Below are 16414 nucleotides of genomic sequence, written 5' to 3'. Positions count from 1 at the left end.
AAACTATAAAACTCCTAGAGGAGAACATAGGCAAAACACTCTCTGACATAAATCACAGCAGGATCCGCTGTGATCCACCCCCCAGAATTCTGGAAATAAAAGCAAAAATAAACAAATGGGATCTAATCAAAATTAAAAGCTTCTGCACAACAAAGGAAACTATAAGCAAGGTGAAAAGACAGCCTTCTGAATGGGAGAAAATAATAGCAAATGAAGCAACTGACAAACAACTAATCTCAAAAATATACAAGCAACTTATGCAGCTCAATTCCAGAAAAATAAACGACCCAATCAAAAAATGGGCCAAAGAACTAAATAGACATTTCTCCAAAGAAGACATACCGATGGCTAACAAACACATGAAAAGATGCTCAACATCATTCATTATCAGAGAAATGCAAATCAAAACCACAATGAGGTACCACTTCACACCAGTCAGAATGTCTGCAGTCCAAAAGTCTGCAAGCAATAAATGCTGGAGAGGATGTGGAGAAATGGGAACCCTCCTACACTATTGGTGGGAATGCAAACTAGTACAGCCACTATGGAGAACAGTGTGGAGATTCCTTAAAAAATTGCAAATAGAACTGCCTTATGACCCAGCAATCCCACTGCTGGAAATACACATCGAGGAAACCAGAATAGAAAGAGACACATGTACCCCAGTGTTCATCGCAGCACTGTTTATAATAGCCAGGACATGGAAACAACCTAGATGTCCATCAGCAGACGAATGGATGAGAAAGCTGTGGTACATATACACAATGGAGTGTTACCCAGCCATTAAAAAGAATACATTTGAATCAGTTCTAATGAGGTGGATGAAACTGGAGCCGATTATACAGAGTGAAGAAAGAAAAACACCAATACAGTATACTAACACATATATATGGAATTTAGAAAGATGGCAATGATGACCCTGTATTCGAGACAGCAAAAGAGACACAGATGTGTAGAGCAGACTTTTGGGCTCAAAGGGAAAGGGAGAGGTTGGGATAATTGGAAAAATGGCATTGAAACATGTATACTATCATGTAAGAAACGAATCGCCAGTCTATGTTCGATACAGGATACAGGATGCTTGAGGCTGGTGCATGGGGATGACCCAGAGAGATGTTATGGGGAGGGATGTGGGAGGGGGGTTCATGTTTGGGAATGCATGTACACCCGTGGTGGATTCATGTCAATGTATGGCAAAACCAATACAGTATTGTAAAGTAAAATAAAGTAAAAATTAAAATAAAAAAAAAAATTAAGTCTGACACTGTTTCCACTGTTTCCCCATCTATTTCCCATGAAGTGATGGGACCAGATGCCATGATCTTCGTTTTCTGAATGTTGAGCTTTAAGCCAACTTTTTGTAGGGTTTTCTTTAATTTTATTCCACCAAATTCTTAAAAGTCTTTACTTGACAGCTTTATTACTATGGTTTGGCTTACACTGATGACAAAAGGCTGATTGAATTTTAAACCTTCAAAAAGAAACATTTTGAAATGAAAGATGATTTTTATGGACAGGGAAAAAAATTTTGAATAATCAGAGTAATATTTTAAACTCTATTTCTTATATATAAAAAAGAATATTTTCATACTTGTATTATGGCTGTTGTTCAAATATAAAATAATGAAAGAAGCAGAGATATTTCATAAAATTAGGAACAAGATAGAGATAAGATTGCTTATCAACAGTATTATTTTGCAGGCAAAAAGTTTCAGAACCCCAACAATAAGGAGCATCACACCTTTATCTGGAACTCCAGGTCTGTTATATAACAACTGAAATATTTTTTTTGGTTTATAGTAATTAATTTTTAGTATGTAAAATATATGATACCTAAAAATTTATAAATAGCATTTTCTGATTATAAAATAGAGATTGTTTAATGCTTTTTAGTAGTTGCATCTAAATCTATTATAATATATTAAACTTTCCCTATATTGAATGTTAGTTGGCTTCTAGTGTTTTTATAATAACTATAGTTGTATCAGCTTGTAATTCCAACAGGAATATGTGAGAATGTCCTTCTTTCTAAACCTTGACAATTCTAGGTACTCTTGCTTTTTCAAGAATTTATGTGAAAAATATACTCCTATACCAGCCCCTAAGGGGCTGACCCTGGCTTCACCTCCTCCAAGCTCAGTGGACATTGGTTACTGGGAGGCAGAAGGTCTTTTCTCCTTTTCCTTTTTTTTATAAAAAGAATTTATGTGAAAAGTATTGTAAGTTTTTTCCCGAATTTTTCCACTTCTTTGATTTATGTAATTAATTTTGTATTTATTAAAGATTTTTATTTCTTCTTTTCATGAATTACCAGTTCAGCTCTTTGGTAATTTAAGGCTAGTCATTTATTTCCATATTAAGTTACAAGAATTATTTGTATTTTAAAACTGTATGTCATATATATATCTTACTGATGGGAAATATTTTTAATTTATTGTTTGCTTTTTAAATATATTAATGATGTTTCTGTCATCACTTAATTTTTATTATTCAATCTATAGATCTTAACCTCTGTTATTTCTCCCTTCATTTTATGCTGCCTTCATTTTATAGTCAGGATCCCACTATCCTGACTATAGAAATACTACATAAATTTTTACTTATTTTTCAAGAGTTTTTGTGGGTTTATTATTTATATTGAATTTTTATTTTACCTAGAATTTACTTCATTTTTTGGTATTAAGTAGTGATCTTATTTACATTTTCTCAAATAAATCACCCATGACCCAAGCAATATTTATTGAATAATTCATCCTATCTTCCACGAAACACCTCTTAAGCTATAAATACTTATAGATACCTCTTTAATACTATACATATTTATTTATGATTTATTTTTTTATTAGAACTTTCAGAGCAGTTCTAAACGATATAGTGAACACAAGATATAAGTGTCTGAATGCTGGGTTTATTGGGAAACTCTGTAAAGTTTTAATATTAAATGTATGGATATATAGATAGATGATCTTGCACTGAGTTTTTTCTCTGTTTGCTTTTAGGTACACTAATAACAATCCGAGGCAGAATCTTCACTGATGTCTATGGAAGTAATACGGCACTAAGCTCTAATGGGAAAAATGTGAGGATTTTGAGGTAAGTTTTTGATGTGGCAACAAAAATATTCTTATAACTCATAGATGAGATGTGATATCCCATGAATAATGGGTCCAATGATATTAAAAACCACTACAATGTGATGAGAGTCCCAGTATTTTCCAGCGATGTTATGCAAGGAAAAGTAGACTGTTGCATAGTTCATTGGCATAGAAACAATGGCCATCATTGTTAATCAGCTATATTCCAATATAAAATAAAAAGTTAAAAAAAGGAGAAACCATGGCCAATATACTTTTCTCTTTTGGTCTGACAAAACTGCTTATTTTTCTATGATGGACTTTATTAATAGGAGGTACATGGAAGAAGGCTAATAGCAATTGAGCTGAAATCACAGAACTTCATTACTGGAGAACTTTATTACTTAATCAAGCTGCCTCATTTTGCACATATTAAAGAAAAAAAAAAAAAAAACACCTCTGAAGCCTAGAGGTCCATGGCTTAGTAAAGGTCAGGAGGAGAACGCAAGTTTCCCAACAGGCATTTTGGCAGTTTTTCTACTGCACATGGTGTATGGGGGAGAGCTGAAACTGAAAAAAGTCAATAATGTACTAAGAGGCTAGGATTTAAATCCTAATTCCTCCATGTTCTAACTATGTACCAGATGGTAACATTGCTGATTACCAAAAGTATTGTCCACACTTTGGGCAGGAAATAGCAATGTCGCTAGAGTTATGTAACTTCCTGCAGCATTGGTGGGGTTATCTCTGTCCTGCCTTAAAAGACCGGAAGTCATGCTCATTTCCTCTGTAGTTGAAATTTACTTCTCTTTAATACAAAGGAATGGATAGAAATTATTTCTTGAAATCACAGAATCACAGTCAGACAAGACTTCAGAGGTCAGGCTACCCAGCCTCTATATTCTGGTAACCCTGAGATACTATATATAAATATAGAAAAAAATTCACACAGAATCAAATCACAGTTTCCAAGATACTTCATGCTTGTTGAATACATGTATAAAATGGGTAAATGGATAAATTAATATTCAGCACACATATGTGTACATATAATTTTATAAAATATGCAATTTGAAAGGTTTTGCTAAATGAAATAAATATGATTCTATGGGGCAAAGCTCTCAATTAAATCATATTTGCATAAATCTATTATTCTAGAAATATTTTTATTGATTCCTTATATAAAATAAAAGGACTACTAAAATAAACAAATATTTAACACTTTATATGGACCATTTAGTATAAGTATTTTGTCTATTTCTGTATGGTTGAGTATTAAGAATGTTTTATATCTCAATTCTAAAAGCAGATTTTTCTAAGTCATCCTTTCCCTAATGATGCCAGGAAATAGAAAGTTTAACTTTCAAGTGATTCCTTTTTTCCTGCTCTGTAGTTGAAATTTACTTATCTTTAATACAAAGGAATGGATAGAAATTATTTCATGAAACCACAGAATCACAGTCAGAAGAGACCTCAGAGCAGGCTGCCCAGCCCCTATACTCTGGTAACCCTGAGATACTATTAATATATATAAATGTAGAAAAAAAATCACACATTGATCTATAGGCGAAGGTTTTAGAACTGCTTTTATCTCATTTCTATCACATTCATTGTGACTCTGGAGCCCTCAAGGCACTCTGCTGCTGCTTCTGTGGCCAAGTCGCTTCAGTCATATCCGACGCTACTGTGCCTGAATTTTTAAGTGGAAGCAGTGAATGGGCTGAGTCTTGACCGAAAGTCAGGAGACTGAGCACCCAAGCTGCTTCTGCTTCTCACAAGCTTTGTCAGTTTGCCAAATCTCCACATTCAGACCAGGTACAAATGATAGAGGACATGCAAATGACTCAAGGACCTAGTGCCTACTAAAGGAGCTTTTGGTCTAAAAGACAGAGTGAGGGAAAAAAAATTAAATATATGTATTTAAGGGCAAATAGGGTAATATTACCATAGAGAGGCAAACCCACACCACTGTAGGAATTATAGGGTATGGTTAAGAATGTACTGGAGAAGGCAATGGCACCCCACTCCAGTACTCTTGCCTGGAAAATTCCATGGATGGAGGAGCCTGGTAGGCTGCAGTCCATGGGGTCGCTAAGTCGGACATGACTGAATGACTTCACTTTCACCTTTCGCTTTCATGCATTGGAGAAGGAAATGGCAACCCACCTCCAGTGTTCTGGCATGGAGAATCCCAGGGACGGGGGAGCCTGGTGGGCTGCTGTCTATGGGGTTGCACAGAGTCGGACACAACTGAAGTGACTTGGCAACTTAGCAAAGAATGTACACTAGAGCAGAGCTTTCTAGGTTTGAATTCCTGCTCTGCCCCTTCCTGGCTGCAGGCTTGGGTAAGCTACTTATCCTCCCTGCTGTCTCTTCATCTGTAAAATGGAAGGATACTAGTTACTAACGTGTAAGTACTAACGCATAAGTTGCCAGGACTTAATGTAGTAACACTGTAAATGCTGGCTGCTAAGTTTGTTATTTATTTGCAGTGAAACAAAAGGTTAGAAAGAGAATATGAACTTATACATTTCTGTAATAGGTATACTAATTCAGTTTACTTTCTTTATAACCTAATGTAATGATCAAATGAAAGAATTTGTATGAAAACTATGTTAAAAAGTTCGAAGTTCTCTGCTAGCAGATATGCATTTTTTATAATTCAGGCTTGTATCTGGCCTTACTTTGTATCTGGATTTGCTGTCCCAGAAGCTGGGGATTTAGTCTGGTGTTGCAAAGAATGTGATAGCTGTCAGTTACCTACAAGCTCCCAGTATCACTGGGTTCTATCAGCCTTAAAGTAATAGGTCAGTCTAGTCAGCTGGGGAAAGAAATGTGAAGGCAGATTTTCCTCTCGGCTTCTAATCCTTCTCAGCTTCTTGTTCCCATTTCATTGGCACTGATCCTGTTAGACATTCTTTTCATCCCAATTATTTTGAGACGTGAGCCTTGTTTAACTCATATGAAACTTTTGTATTGGAATTACTTGAACTTCAGATGGAAGAGTCCCTGTTATCTACATTTGCTACCCTTACAGTATTAATCACTCTACAACACACCAAATATGTTATGATTATCATGTTTATTGTCATTCTTCCCCAGTTATATTGTCAGTCCTATAACAGCAGAGATCTTGGCTCACTGATGTGCTCCAGCATCTAGAGCAAAAACTGTAACATAATAAATGGTCAGTAGATGTTTGTTGTGGAGAAGGCAATGGCACCCCACTCCAGTACTCTTGCCTGGAAAATCCCATGGGCGGAGGAGCCTGGTGGGCTGCAGTCCATGGGGTCCCAAAGAGGCGGACACAACTGAGCGACTTCACTTTCACTTTTCACTTTCATGCATTAGAGAAGGAAATGGCAACCCACTCCAGTGTTCTTGCCTGCAGAATCCCAGGGATGGGGGAGCCTGGTGGGCTACCGTCTATGGGGTCACACAGAGTCGGCCACGACTGAAGCGACTTAGCAGCTTAGCAGATGTTTGTTGAATGAATGATGGATACTATTAAGTGATTGGGAGAAAAAAAATAAGGTGGCAGTAAGCTTGGTGGGAGGAGAGCATTTTGAAACAATATATTAAACACAACTTGATCTTTTCCAATGAAATATTTATACAGAGTTTATATTGGAGGAATGCCCTGTGAGCTTCTCATATCACAGTCTGATAATTTGTAAGTAATTCAAATATTTTTTTTAGAAAAATAAATAGTAGATATAAACATACTAGATTTAAATAGTAATTTCTAGCAATATTGCATATCCAAATGCTTTATAACAGTATAATTGTAATATTTGATATAGTAATTTATCAGTCATTGATATAGTTAGATGGTAACCTGATCTCCACTATCTCTAGTCTGTTATGATATGAACTGTTGTTTAAATTATTTTGAGAAAAGTGTTTTGAGAAATACCTTTATCAAATAATTGTTTCACTTGGTAGTGTTTTAAATTCTTTAAAAGGAATATCAATGGGGATGACCAAATTAATGGTGAAATATTTAATTTTTAAATAACTTCAACAAAGACTGGGAAATATTTATTCAAATAACTTCAGCTAAGATTGGGAAATATTTTCATTTTACAAAAATCTTTGTTGTAGCAACAGTTTCTGTCCTGATACATATTCTGAAATTCATAAGATTTTTTGAGGGAAACACAATATTTTAAAACTTCAATGTCAATGTAAGCTTTGAAATTAAATGCATATTTTATTAGGTATGGTCTAAAACTAGATCACCCAAATGGAGACATGGGTTCTATGGTTTGTAAGATGAGTGGAACTTACATTGGTAAGTGTTGACCATCATTTATCATAGTTCTCAGAAATGCCTGACTGTATTTCCTTGTTTGGCATTCTCTTAGACCGCTCCTGTGGCCTCATCCCTTTTTTTAATATTAGCACTTCCTGTTTACCTTGGGTTTTTTTCAGCATCACGTAAGCATGTATGATAAACCTTTTTCTAAGATTCACACTGAAGTGTCAAGTGTCTTTTTTTTCCGTTTCTTCTGTCATTTAAATGTTTCCATTACTAATTTAGCTGTTTACCTGTAGCTTTAATTTTACTCCGATTTTTACTCCTTGCTCTATGTACCTCAGAATCATAAACATTTTAGTTAATGAGCTTTATTCCTTCTGCCTTGGGTTTCTCTGGTGGCTCAGACGGTAAAGAATCCATGTGAAACTCAGGAGATCCAGGTTCAGTCCCTGGGGTGGGAAGATCCCCTGGAGAAGGGAATGGCAACCCACTCCAGTATTCTTGCCTGGAGAATTCCATGGACAGAGGAGCCTAGAGGGCTACAGTCTATGTGGACACGACTGAACGACTAACACACACGCCTACACACACACACGCACACACATATACACATTCCTTCTGCCTCACAGCCTTCGCAAGTTTCCAGTCCTGAAAGTTTCAGATAAAATGTCTTGTCTTCGAAAAAGCCTGATCCCCAGCTTTGCATTCTCAAAGTTTGTTCTCCTTTTCCTTGATAGCTTTATCACAGTTTTTAGTTCTCTGTGTCGTTGCTTTTGACTGACTATATCCTCCGTTTGATAGTGTGCTCACCCTGCACCTCTCAACCCATCACTGACCCAATTAAATAGCTGTTAAATGAATGAAAGAAAATTGAGGGCAATATGATTGCATATATGTTCTTTTATTCTTCATTCATTATTATACTTTGTGAGGTTTTCCTGGTTACAACCTTGAGACATCTTATTTGTATATCTTAAAGTAGTAGGTGTTTCTTTAAGATATTTTGTTTTCATTTCTTTGAGGATTAGTAGATCGTTGCATAATTACGGTGTTAATTTTCTTTGCTTTTAAATCAGCTTTATAATATACAGTTATTATTCTCCTGTGATTGAGAATTTAATTGATTGTGTATTTTAATTAATTCCAGGTCATCACAATGTCAGCTTCATCTTGGATAGTGATTATGGAAGGTAGATCATTTTGTAAATAATAATTTTCATAATTGATTCAACTGGGAAAATAAAAGTGTATATTTACTTTGTGCTATATATCCCTAGATTAAAAACTTAATTACTTTCAAAAAATTAATCTCTTTACCCAAATTAACATTTAAGGAGTCTATAACTCCTGTTCACTAGTAATTTGGGTCTCAGACATGGCCTTTCAGTTGCTGGGAAATCTAGCATTACTTAAAACAATGAATAAAAAAAAAATCTTTGATTGTGATATGAAAAAGTGATATTTTATGTTTTGTAGTCCTTCTTGTTTATAAAATTGTTTTGATAACTAATTTTTTTTGAATGTAAGAATAAATAAAGCTTCATGGTTAATACTACCTGATAATGATTTTCTCTTAAAGTATCAAGACAAATAGAATTGTGAAAGATGGTAGCTACAGCTTTTAATTGTTCATTCTAATACCAATATTAATAACTTATATTTATGATTTCTAGTAAAACTAGAACTTATTTCCAGATATCCTAATTTCAGTCAGAAAGACCTTATAGAAATAAGAGAATATGCAAATCTCAACACATGTTGCAAGACTCATAGATATCATAAAGAACCTTTATGGCAGGCATGGCATTAAGCACTTTACATATATTATCTGGCTTAATACTCCCAGAGAACCTATAAATTGGATGTTTTCATCTATCCCATATTGCACACTGGGAAAGCGAGACTTAGGAACATTAAATGATTTGCCTAGGAATATTCAGCTGGTAGGAAACAGAGCTAGAATGTGAACCCATGCAGTCTGACCCCAGGACCTAAGCCTTTCGTCCCGGTGCTTTGCCATGACCGATGGAGGGTCTCAGTCACAGAACCACATCTTATCACTGTTTAACGCCCTGACCCAGGATTCTCTACCGTGGGGGGATTACCCCACTCCTGGAACATTCACAAGGGTGTGTTTTGGGCATTTGTTGGCCCTCCCAGTCATTGGAGCATGCTGCTGGCCTTTTATGGGCAGGACCATGATGTGCCAAACCTAAATTGTTCTTCCCAAAATGTCATAGCATCTCCCGTTTGTAAAGTTGATTGAAATCCAAATAAGTCACATCATTTAGCCATCCAATACTAATGTAGTAGACCAATGATGGAAAATTGTTGACTTTATTTGTCTCTGAAGAGAGACTCAGTGACTAAAAGTTTGGAAAGTGGCAATATTATAATCAAAGTAGATGTTATTCCTGTTCATTGTTTACAGGCTGTAAGAGAAGGATGAGATTTGGTCCCTGCATGTATGGAAATGCAGTTGGGTTGGTGAAACTAAATCCATTATCACTGTATTTATAGATGAGCTAGTTCTAGGCACCTAGAGTCAGTAGATTTATTGCCAAGTTATAAACCTGGGCTGGACATTTCTTTTAATTATTTAAAAAATTATTTATAATTATAATAACTATAATACTTAAATTTGAGACTTACTGTGTACCTGCCCTATTTTAAGCCATTAATGAATATCAAAACAACCTTATGTGTACTATTAGTACCATTTTTCAGCTGAAGAAATTGAGGCACACTTTTTAAAAAATTGTGGGTTCCCAAAGCCGAGGGACTGTATTTTTTTCTTTTTTTAAAGTTTTTATTATTATTACTTTTTGACCATGACTCGTGGCTTGTGGAATCTTAGTTCCCCAAACAGGGATTGAACCCTGGCTCCAGCAGTAAAAGTGTCAAGTCCTAACCACTGGACACTTTATTATAGAATAATATATACTGCACTAAAATCTTGAAGAATTTTATAATTCAAGATAAAGCCAGAGTGGGTGATATGTAAACAGAGCTAAGATTTACCTTTATGGTTTACATGGGACAGTAACTTAGTCCCATGACTTAACTGTGATTTTCTGTAAGGACATGGCCTACTTAAATATAACTTGATAAGATCAGACAATAGGATTTTATTGAAATATTAGCAAAATGTGTTAGAAGCAATGATATTGAGTTTTAAATGATTTTGTGAACTATATATGGTTCCTTTATGCTGTCAATGTCATTCTTCCTAAGGTGAGAAAAGTGAATTCTTAGTTCTAAGTCTGAATGAGAGGTGCTAATTGCCAAATTCATCATACGTCTCTCAGAGAAATAATTATCCAAAAATAGAAGGTTTGAATGATTGAGCTTGATTGTGATTGATAGGTATACATAAGTCAATATGCAGCATTAACATACCCCCAAAATTAGAAAATTTGTACATATATAGGCAAAAATATTGCATAAAATTGTTAATACTGTGATCTTGACTTATAATCATTGTTTCCTTTTTTAAGCCAATGGATTTCCTTTTGTTTAAGTGTCTCAGGGTTTAAGAAATTGTATTTCTATATAAAACAGTCTTAAGAATTTAAGGTGATTGTTAAAAACACGATATTTACTACTTAAAAATCTAGTTTTAAGATTACATGGCATTTTTAAAATGTTGTCATTTTATAATTAATAAAATCCATATTTTACAAATTTCTGGAGCATTCCTGAATATCAGATGAAACAGTTGGAGACCGTGTGACATCTATTTTGTATTACTTTTAAAAAGAAAATTTGTTGAAGTATAGTTGATTTACAATGTTGTATGCATTCTGTATTTCTTTTAATGGGCAACCTTCCCTCTTCTATTACCCCAAGTTCAAACAACAGCTGTTCCAAACTGATAAGGTTTAGATGAGACTCTCTTAATTGAGAAATGCCTAGTTATTATCAATGAATTAGTGAAAATCACCTCAGTGTCATACCAAATAAATTACATTCAAATTTTATTTCAGGAGGCAATTTCCCCACCAGCTTAAAAAGCAGAGTTAATTTTTTAGAGACAGGATCTGACCACAGACATTGTTGGAACTGGCTTCATTTTAGATCTTTAAGAAGTCAACTGAAAGGCTTATAATATAAACATTTAAAATCCAGTGTGAACCTCTTAAATAACTAAGTTAGCATAGCATATTTTCAGGGACTCTTTAGCTTTGCAGATGCACAGTATAATGCCTGTGTTAGATTCATAGGGAGTTGACTGTTGGTCTCCACCAAAAGGTTTCCATTATCCTTATAGATTCCGGTTCATTGTGCTCTAATTATGATGAATGAGTTTGGAGTCTTAGATAACATTAGAATATCTTAACTTTTCTAATTATGAATGTAATGGAGGTAATTAAGAGAAAGCATTCGGGTTTAGGATCATATTCTTTCCATTCCTAGCCCTTTAGGCTATGGAAGTCCAAGTATGTATCTATCAAAAACATGAATAGGCTCTGTGTTTATTAAGGGTGACTTAACTGGTGGACTGTTGTGACCTTCACTCATCCTTTGTATCTCATGTAAGTTAGTGGCTGGAGAGGAGAACTGTGTAGTACCCAGGGCTCTGCACTCAAACTGCCTGGTTCAAATTCCATTTCTGCTACTGTCTTTGTGATCTTGACTAAGATAACAGTCAACTAATTTTTTTTTTTTTTTTTTTGGCCATGCTGCATGGCATGTGGGATTTTGGTTCCCTGGTCAGGGATCGAAACCATGCCCCCTGCATTGGAAGGGCAGAGTCTTAACCACTGGATCGCCAGGGAAATCACTGATCTTGACTAAGAAGAATTTTCTCTGAGTATTACCTACCTCATGGGATTGATATAAGAATTAAATAGCATAGTAATTAGAAGCTTAAAAAAGAGTTCAGTGATGTTAGTTACTCTATCACTAAATGGGTTATAAGAACCCCAGGTGGTCATCCATAGAGCCCAACTTTTATGAAGGGCAGTCCTCCTGTGTGTTTATTTTTTTAAGTTAATACAAATTCCTACTTTATTGAACTTTATTTATTTGCATGTAATAAAAAGTGCATATTTTAAATGTGCAGTTCAGTGAGTGCTGGCAAATGTGTTTGGTATATTTGTGGATTAAAAAAAACAGGCTATAGAACATCTTTATTTTCCTCAAAAGTTCGTTCTTGGTCCTTTGTAAATTTTGATATGATTTCTATCAAGTAAAAGAAAATTTCCTAAAATAAAGGTCATTTATAAAGCAAGAATTTTTACTTTTTTTTTAAACAGGAGTTTACCAGAAAAAATGGCATATTTTGTTTCTTCTCTCAATAAAATTTCAATGTTTCAAACATATGCAGGTATGTGACCTTTCTGTGTGAGGGGAAGGCAAGGGAAGAGAAGTGCATATACTTTATTTCATCAAATAAAATACAACAGTGATTGTAAAGTGTGCTGTATTATTTCATGTAGTTCTAAGAACAAAAAAACACCCAAGATAAGGAGTGCACTAGGAAGCCCTGACATTAAGCCAGGATCTACAAAAAGCCAGGATCTGTAGCCAAAAACTACATTTCTGGTGTCAGGTTGATTGAGAAATAAACTTATCTCACTAAGAGAGTCAGCAGGGAAACTTATGCATCTCAACTTGGGATGTTGGTCAAGGAAGGAAAACAAATCTCTGCTGTCAGTTTAAACCCACAAACCAGCACTCTTGGAGATTTATGCTTTCAGTGTGGTCCAAAAAATTCCTCAAGGAGATCATAATTTATCTCAATTTAAAGAGATCTCAGTGCCAGGCCTGGGGTGGTTCAGACGTGAAAGATGTTCAAAAATGAAAAAAATGTGTGTCTTGGAATCAATAAAATATGATCTATCCTGGTTTTTTCTGAAAACTTACTGTGAAACTTAACGTGAAACTGTTAGTCGTGTCTGACCCTTTGCGACCATGTGGACTATAGCCTGCCAGGCTCCTCTGTCTATGGGATTCTCCAGGCAAGAATACCAGAGTGGGTTGCTATTCCCTTCTCCAAAGGGTCTTCCTGACCCAGGGATGGAACCCAGGTCTCTTGCATTGCAGGCATATTCTTTACCGTCTAGGCTACAGAAGTCTGTTTTGTTTAATGTTAAACTCCTATGGAAAAATACATAGAACTTTGATAGAATGAACTAATAAGAAAAAATTTTTAAAGAATGTACCATGTATCATTACTGGTCTATTTTACCAGTATACCTAAGACTCATATATAAAGCTGCAAGCATTCCAGTCATAGTTAATGTATTAGTATGTGAGAAAAATATAAGATGTTGGTCCATAAATATAAGAAAGATTTCATTTGTAAAGAGCATAGGAAAGGAGCTGTTCTCTTGCTTTCTTGTTTTCATTTGGAAGCAAACATCTATGCTTAGCCCAGGTTTTCCTTGCTCTCTGGATCCTTCCATTACCAGTGTCTGTTTGGTACCAGTTACCACTAACCCTTGGTCCCCAGGAGATGCAGGTCTGTGTGAAAGCCATGTTTATTGTCCTCTGCAAGACTGCATCAGAGACAAAAGAACAAAACACCTGCTTCATTCCTTTGGTAATCCAGTACCTTTGCTGTGTTATTTGCTATGGCTAGGTAATTTGGAAATTTTGTAAAAGACAAACGTTTACGTTTATGTGGAATATTCATGACATTTTATTTCTTGTCCTTCCCCTCCCCTTCCCAGAGATCACTAGGATTTCACCTTCACAAGGAAGCACTCAAGGCGGCACCTTGCTAACAATCAGTGGACGGTTCTTTGATCAGACAGATTTCCCAGTCCGAGTTTTAGTTGGAGGTATTTTTCATGATTTTTTAATAAAAGAACGAATACTTCCTTTAATTATTTCTGTGAAAAATAGTAGTTGTGCTCAATTAATGTCTTAATTTAAGAACTGGCATTTCCAGATGGGCATTTGGTCCTGGAGCTTGATGCTTTTCCCACTGCAATTTTCCAGTGAGGACTGCTCCTTGCAGCCTTATGTGACCAGGATTTGGGCTCTGAGATCAGCACCGAAGGGCATTGCACAGCAGCATCATGGCTGCCATCAACAAATTGCTCGCCACGCTAAAGACACACATAACCTCTATTTAATAGACTTTCAAATTACCTCTCTGAACTGTTACTATTTCTTAATGGGTTAGATAATTACAGGTAAATTTAAAGTGGCATTTCGGGGGACTCCTCATCCCTTTGTCATATACTCTGTCTTGTCTGGACATCAGTAATTACAGATTGTATTGGCCTCAGAAAGAGCATTAATTGATTTACAAAATGTACATTGGGCTTGATTCCCTGGATATGCATCACTTTCATATGCCTGGTCCAGATCTGCTCAAAGGTAGGGAGCTAGGCAGCTCAAATGGGAAGCTGGGAATGAATCTATAATGGGGATCTTCTCACTGAGTTAAAATGACCTTACCTACCTTGATGGACAAAGAACAGGACATCTGTCCAAGTACCTAGCATGTAATTTTTCTGATCAAGCCTTCTGCTCAGGTGATTTCTGCTTTTAAGGAATCTGCTGATGAGCTAGCCAAAATGTGATTTCAAGAAAAGAAATTCACAGAAAGCAACCTTGTGTAGCATTCATAGGACATCTTTCCTATCCCATGAATTCTTCCTGGCCACCTGCATAGGCCAAAAGATTTTAACATTTCATATACTATATTGTTCTGTTTTACTACCTTTTAAAATATTAAAAACAGGAACATAAACAATTTTGAATTTGTATGTTTTACATCTGACATTATGATACAGCTGATATACAAAGATTACATGTTAAGTTTTTTTTTTATATAGTATTTCTTTGCCATTAAAGTGCAGCCAGATTTGAGATTCTGAATCCTCAATAATTTCTTGAAAATGATTGGTTTTTGTATCTTTCCTTTGCTCCAACAAAAATGAGTTAAGTTGGTTTAAAACATTGTTAAAATGTACTGTTTTATAGTTCAGTGATCTTGCATCCACAAAGCATTCAAATAGTGAAAGGTTGTATTGAAGTGTACATGTTCCAGGCCACCAAACAAAACTTGGCAAAGATGCTTTCCTCCATTTCCCTTACTTCTGTATTCATGGATTATTTCCATGTCAGTAAATAGTTAATGAAGGTTGACCTTTCATGAAGCACTGTGAGGAGCACTTGGGAGTCTAAAATGTAAACTCTTACTCAAGTCTAATTGTGCTTATATATTACGATAATCATTCTTATTTAAAACCTTGTCTGTTTTGGTTTCCATCTGTCTGTGAAATAAATTATTATAAATTTATTTTAAAATTATTATCCTTTTTGTTTTTATTTTAAAAACTTGAACAAAACCACTATTATCCTAAGAAGACTGGAATCATCTACTTTTGTAAATTTTAAACATCAATGATTTATTCAGAAACTTTTCTCCCGGGAACAAAACATATAAGGATTCACTTTGAACCCAGATAAAATAGTTTACAGTGACATCATTTTATCAAACTTTTAACTTTGTTTCTCAGAAATTATGAAATATTCTAACTCAGATTTGTGAGATTTTGCCAGCAAAATGTTGCTTTGTGGAAGTACAACTAATGTACAACTCAAGTACAATTAATGAGTGATAAGCTTTGATGGAGAACACGTAAAGGAAATGAAGACCTTTCAGCTTTGCCTTTTGCTTGTGCATCTTGGTTCTAATTGAAAAAGCACTGCAAGTTAGGCTGGTGTGATTTGCATTCGGACGCTCTATAGTAATGGCTCTGCCCTTGCTTCTCTGTAGGTCAAGCCTGTCATATTTTGAATGTCACAGAAAATAGCATATGTTGCAAGACACCGCCCGAACCTGATATTCTCAGAACTATATATCCAGGTAAGTCACCACTGGAGAGAAAGACCATTTCTATATTTGCATAAGAGGAATATTACTGACAGATATCTGTAGCATCTTAGTCTGTTCAGGCTACTATAATAAAACGTCATAGACTGAGGAGCTTATAAACACCATTGATTTCTCAAGATTCTGGAGGCTAGGAATCCAAGATCATGGCACTGGCAGATTAGGTATCTGATGAGAACCTGTTCCTCACAGATGAGGTGTTTGCAGGGCTAGGGTGCTCTG

General features: G+C 35.4%; 1 protein-coding gene across 1 annotated transcript in view; it reads left to right on the top strand.

Moving 5' to 3' along the window:
* Positions 1-16414, top strand: part of LOC120879074 (fibrocystin-L) — a 177423-nt gene that overhangs the window by 20980 nt on the left and 140029 nt on the right. The window contains exons 5-12 of the mRNA XM_040262130.1: positions 1702-1759; positions 3000-3093; positions 6694-6747; positions 7295-7368; positions 8483-8525; positions 12594-12664; positions 14013-14123; positions 16076-16165. Of these exons, the coding sequence (XP_040118064.1) occupies positions 1702-1759; positions 3000-3093; positions 6694-6747; positions 7295-7368; positions 8483-8525; positions 12594-12664; positions 14013-14123; positions 16076-16165 (595 nt within the window). The remainder of the gene's footprint in view (positions 1-1701; positions 1760-2999; positions 3094-6693; positions 6748-7294; positions 7369-8482; positions 8526-12593; positions 12665-14012; positions 14124-16075; positions 16166-16414) is intronic.

The sequence above is a fragment of the Oryx dammah genome, unplaced genomic scaffold (assembly GCF_014754425.2).
Source record: "Oryx dammah isolate SB20612 unplaced genomic scaffold, SCBI_Odam_1.1 HiC_scaffold_19, whole genome shotgun sequence".
Lineage (NCBI taxonomy): Eukaryota > Metazoa > Chordata > Mammalia > Artiodactyla > Bovidae > Oryx > Oryx dammah.
Note: the sequence above shows the minus strand (reverse complement) of the source record. Positions and strands in the feature narration are given on the sequence as shown.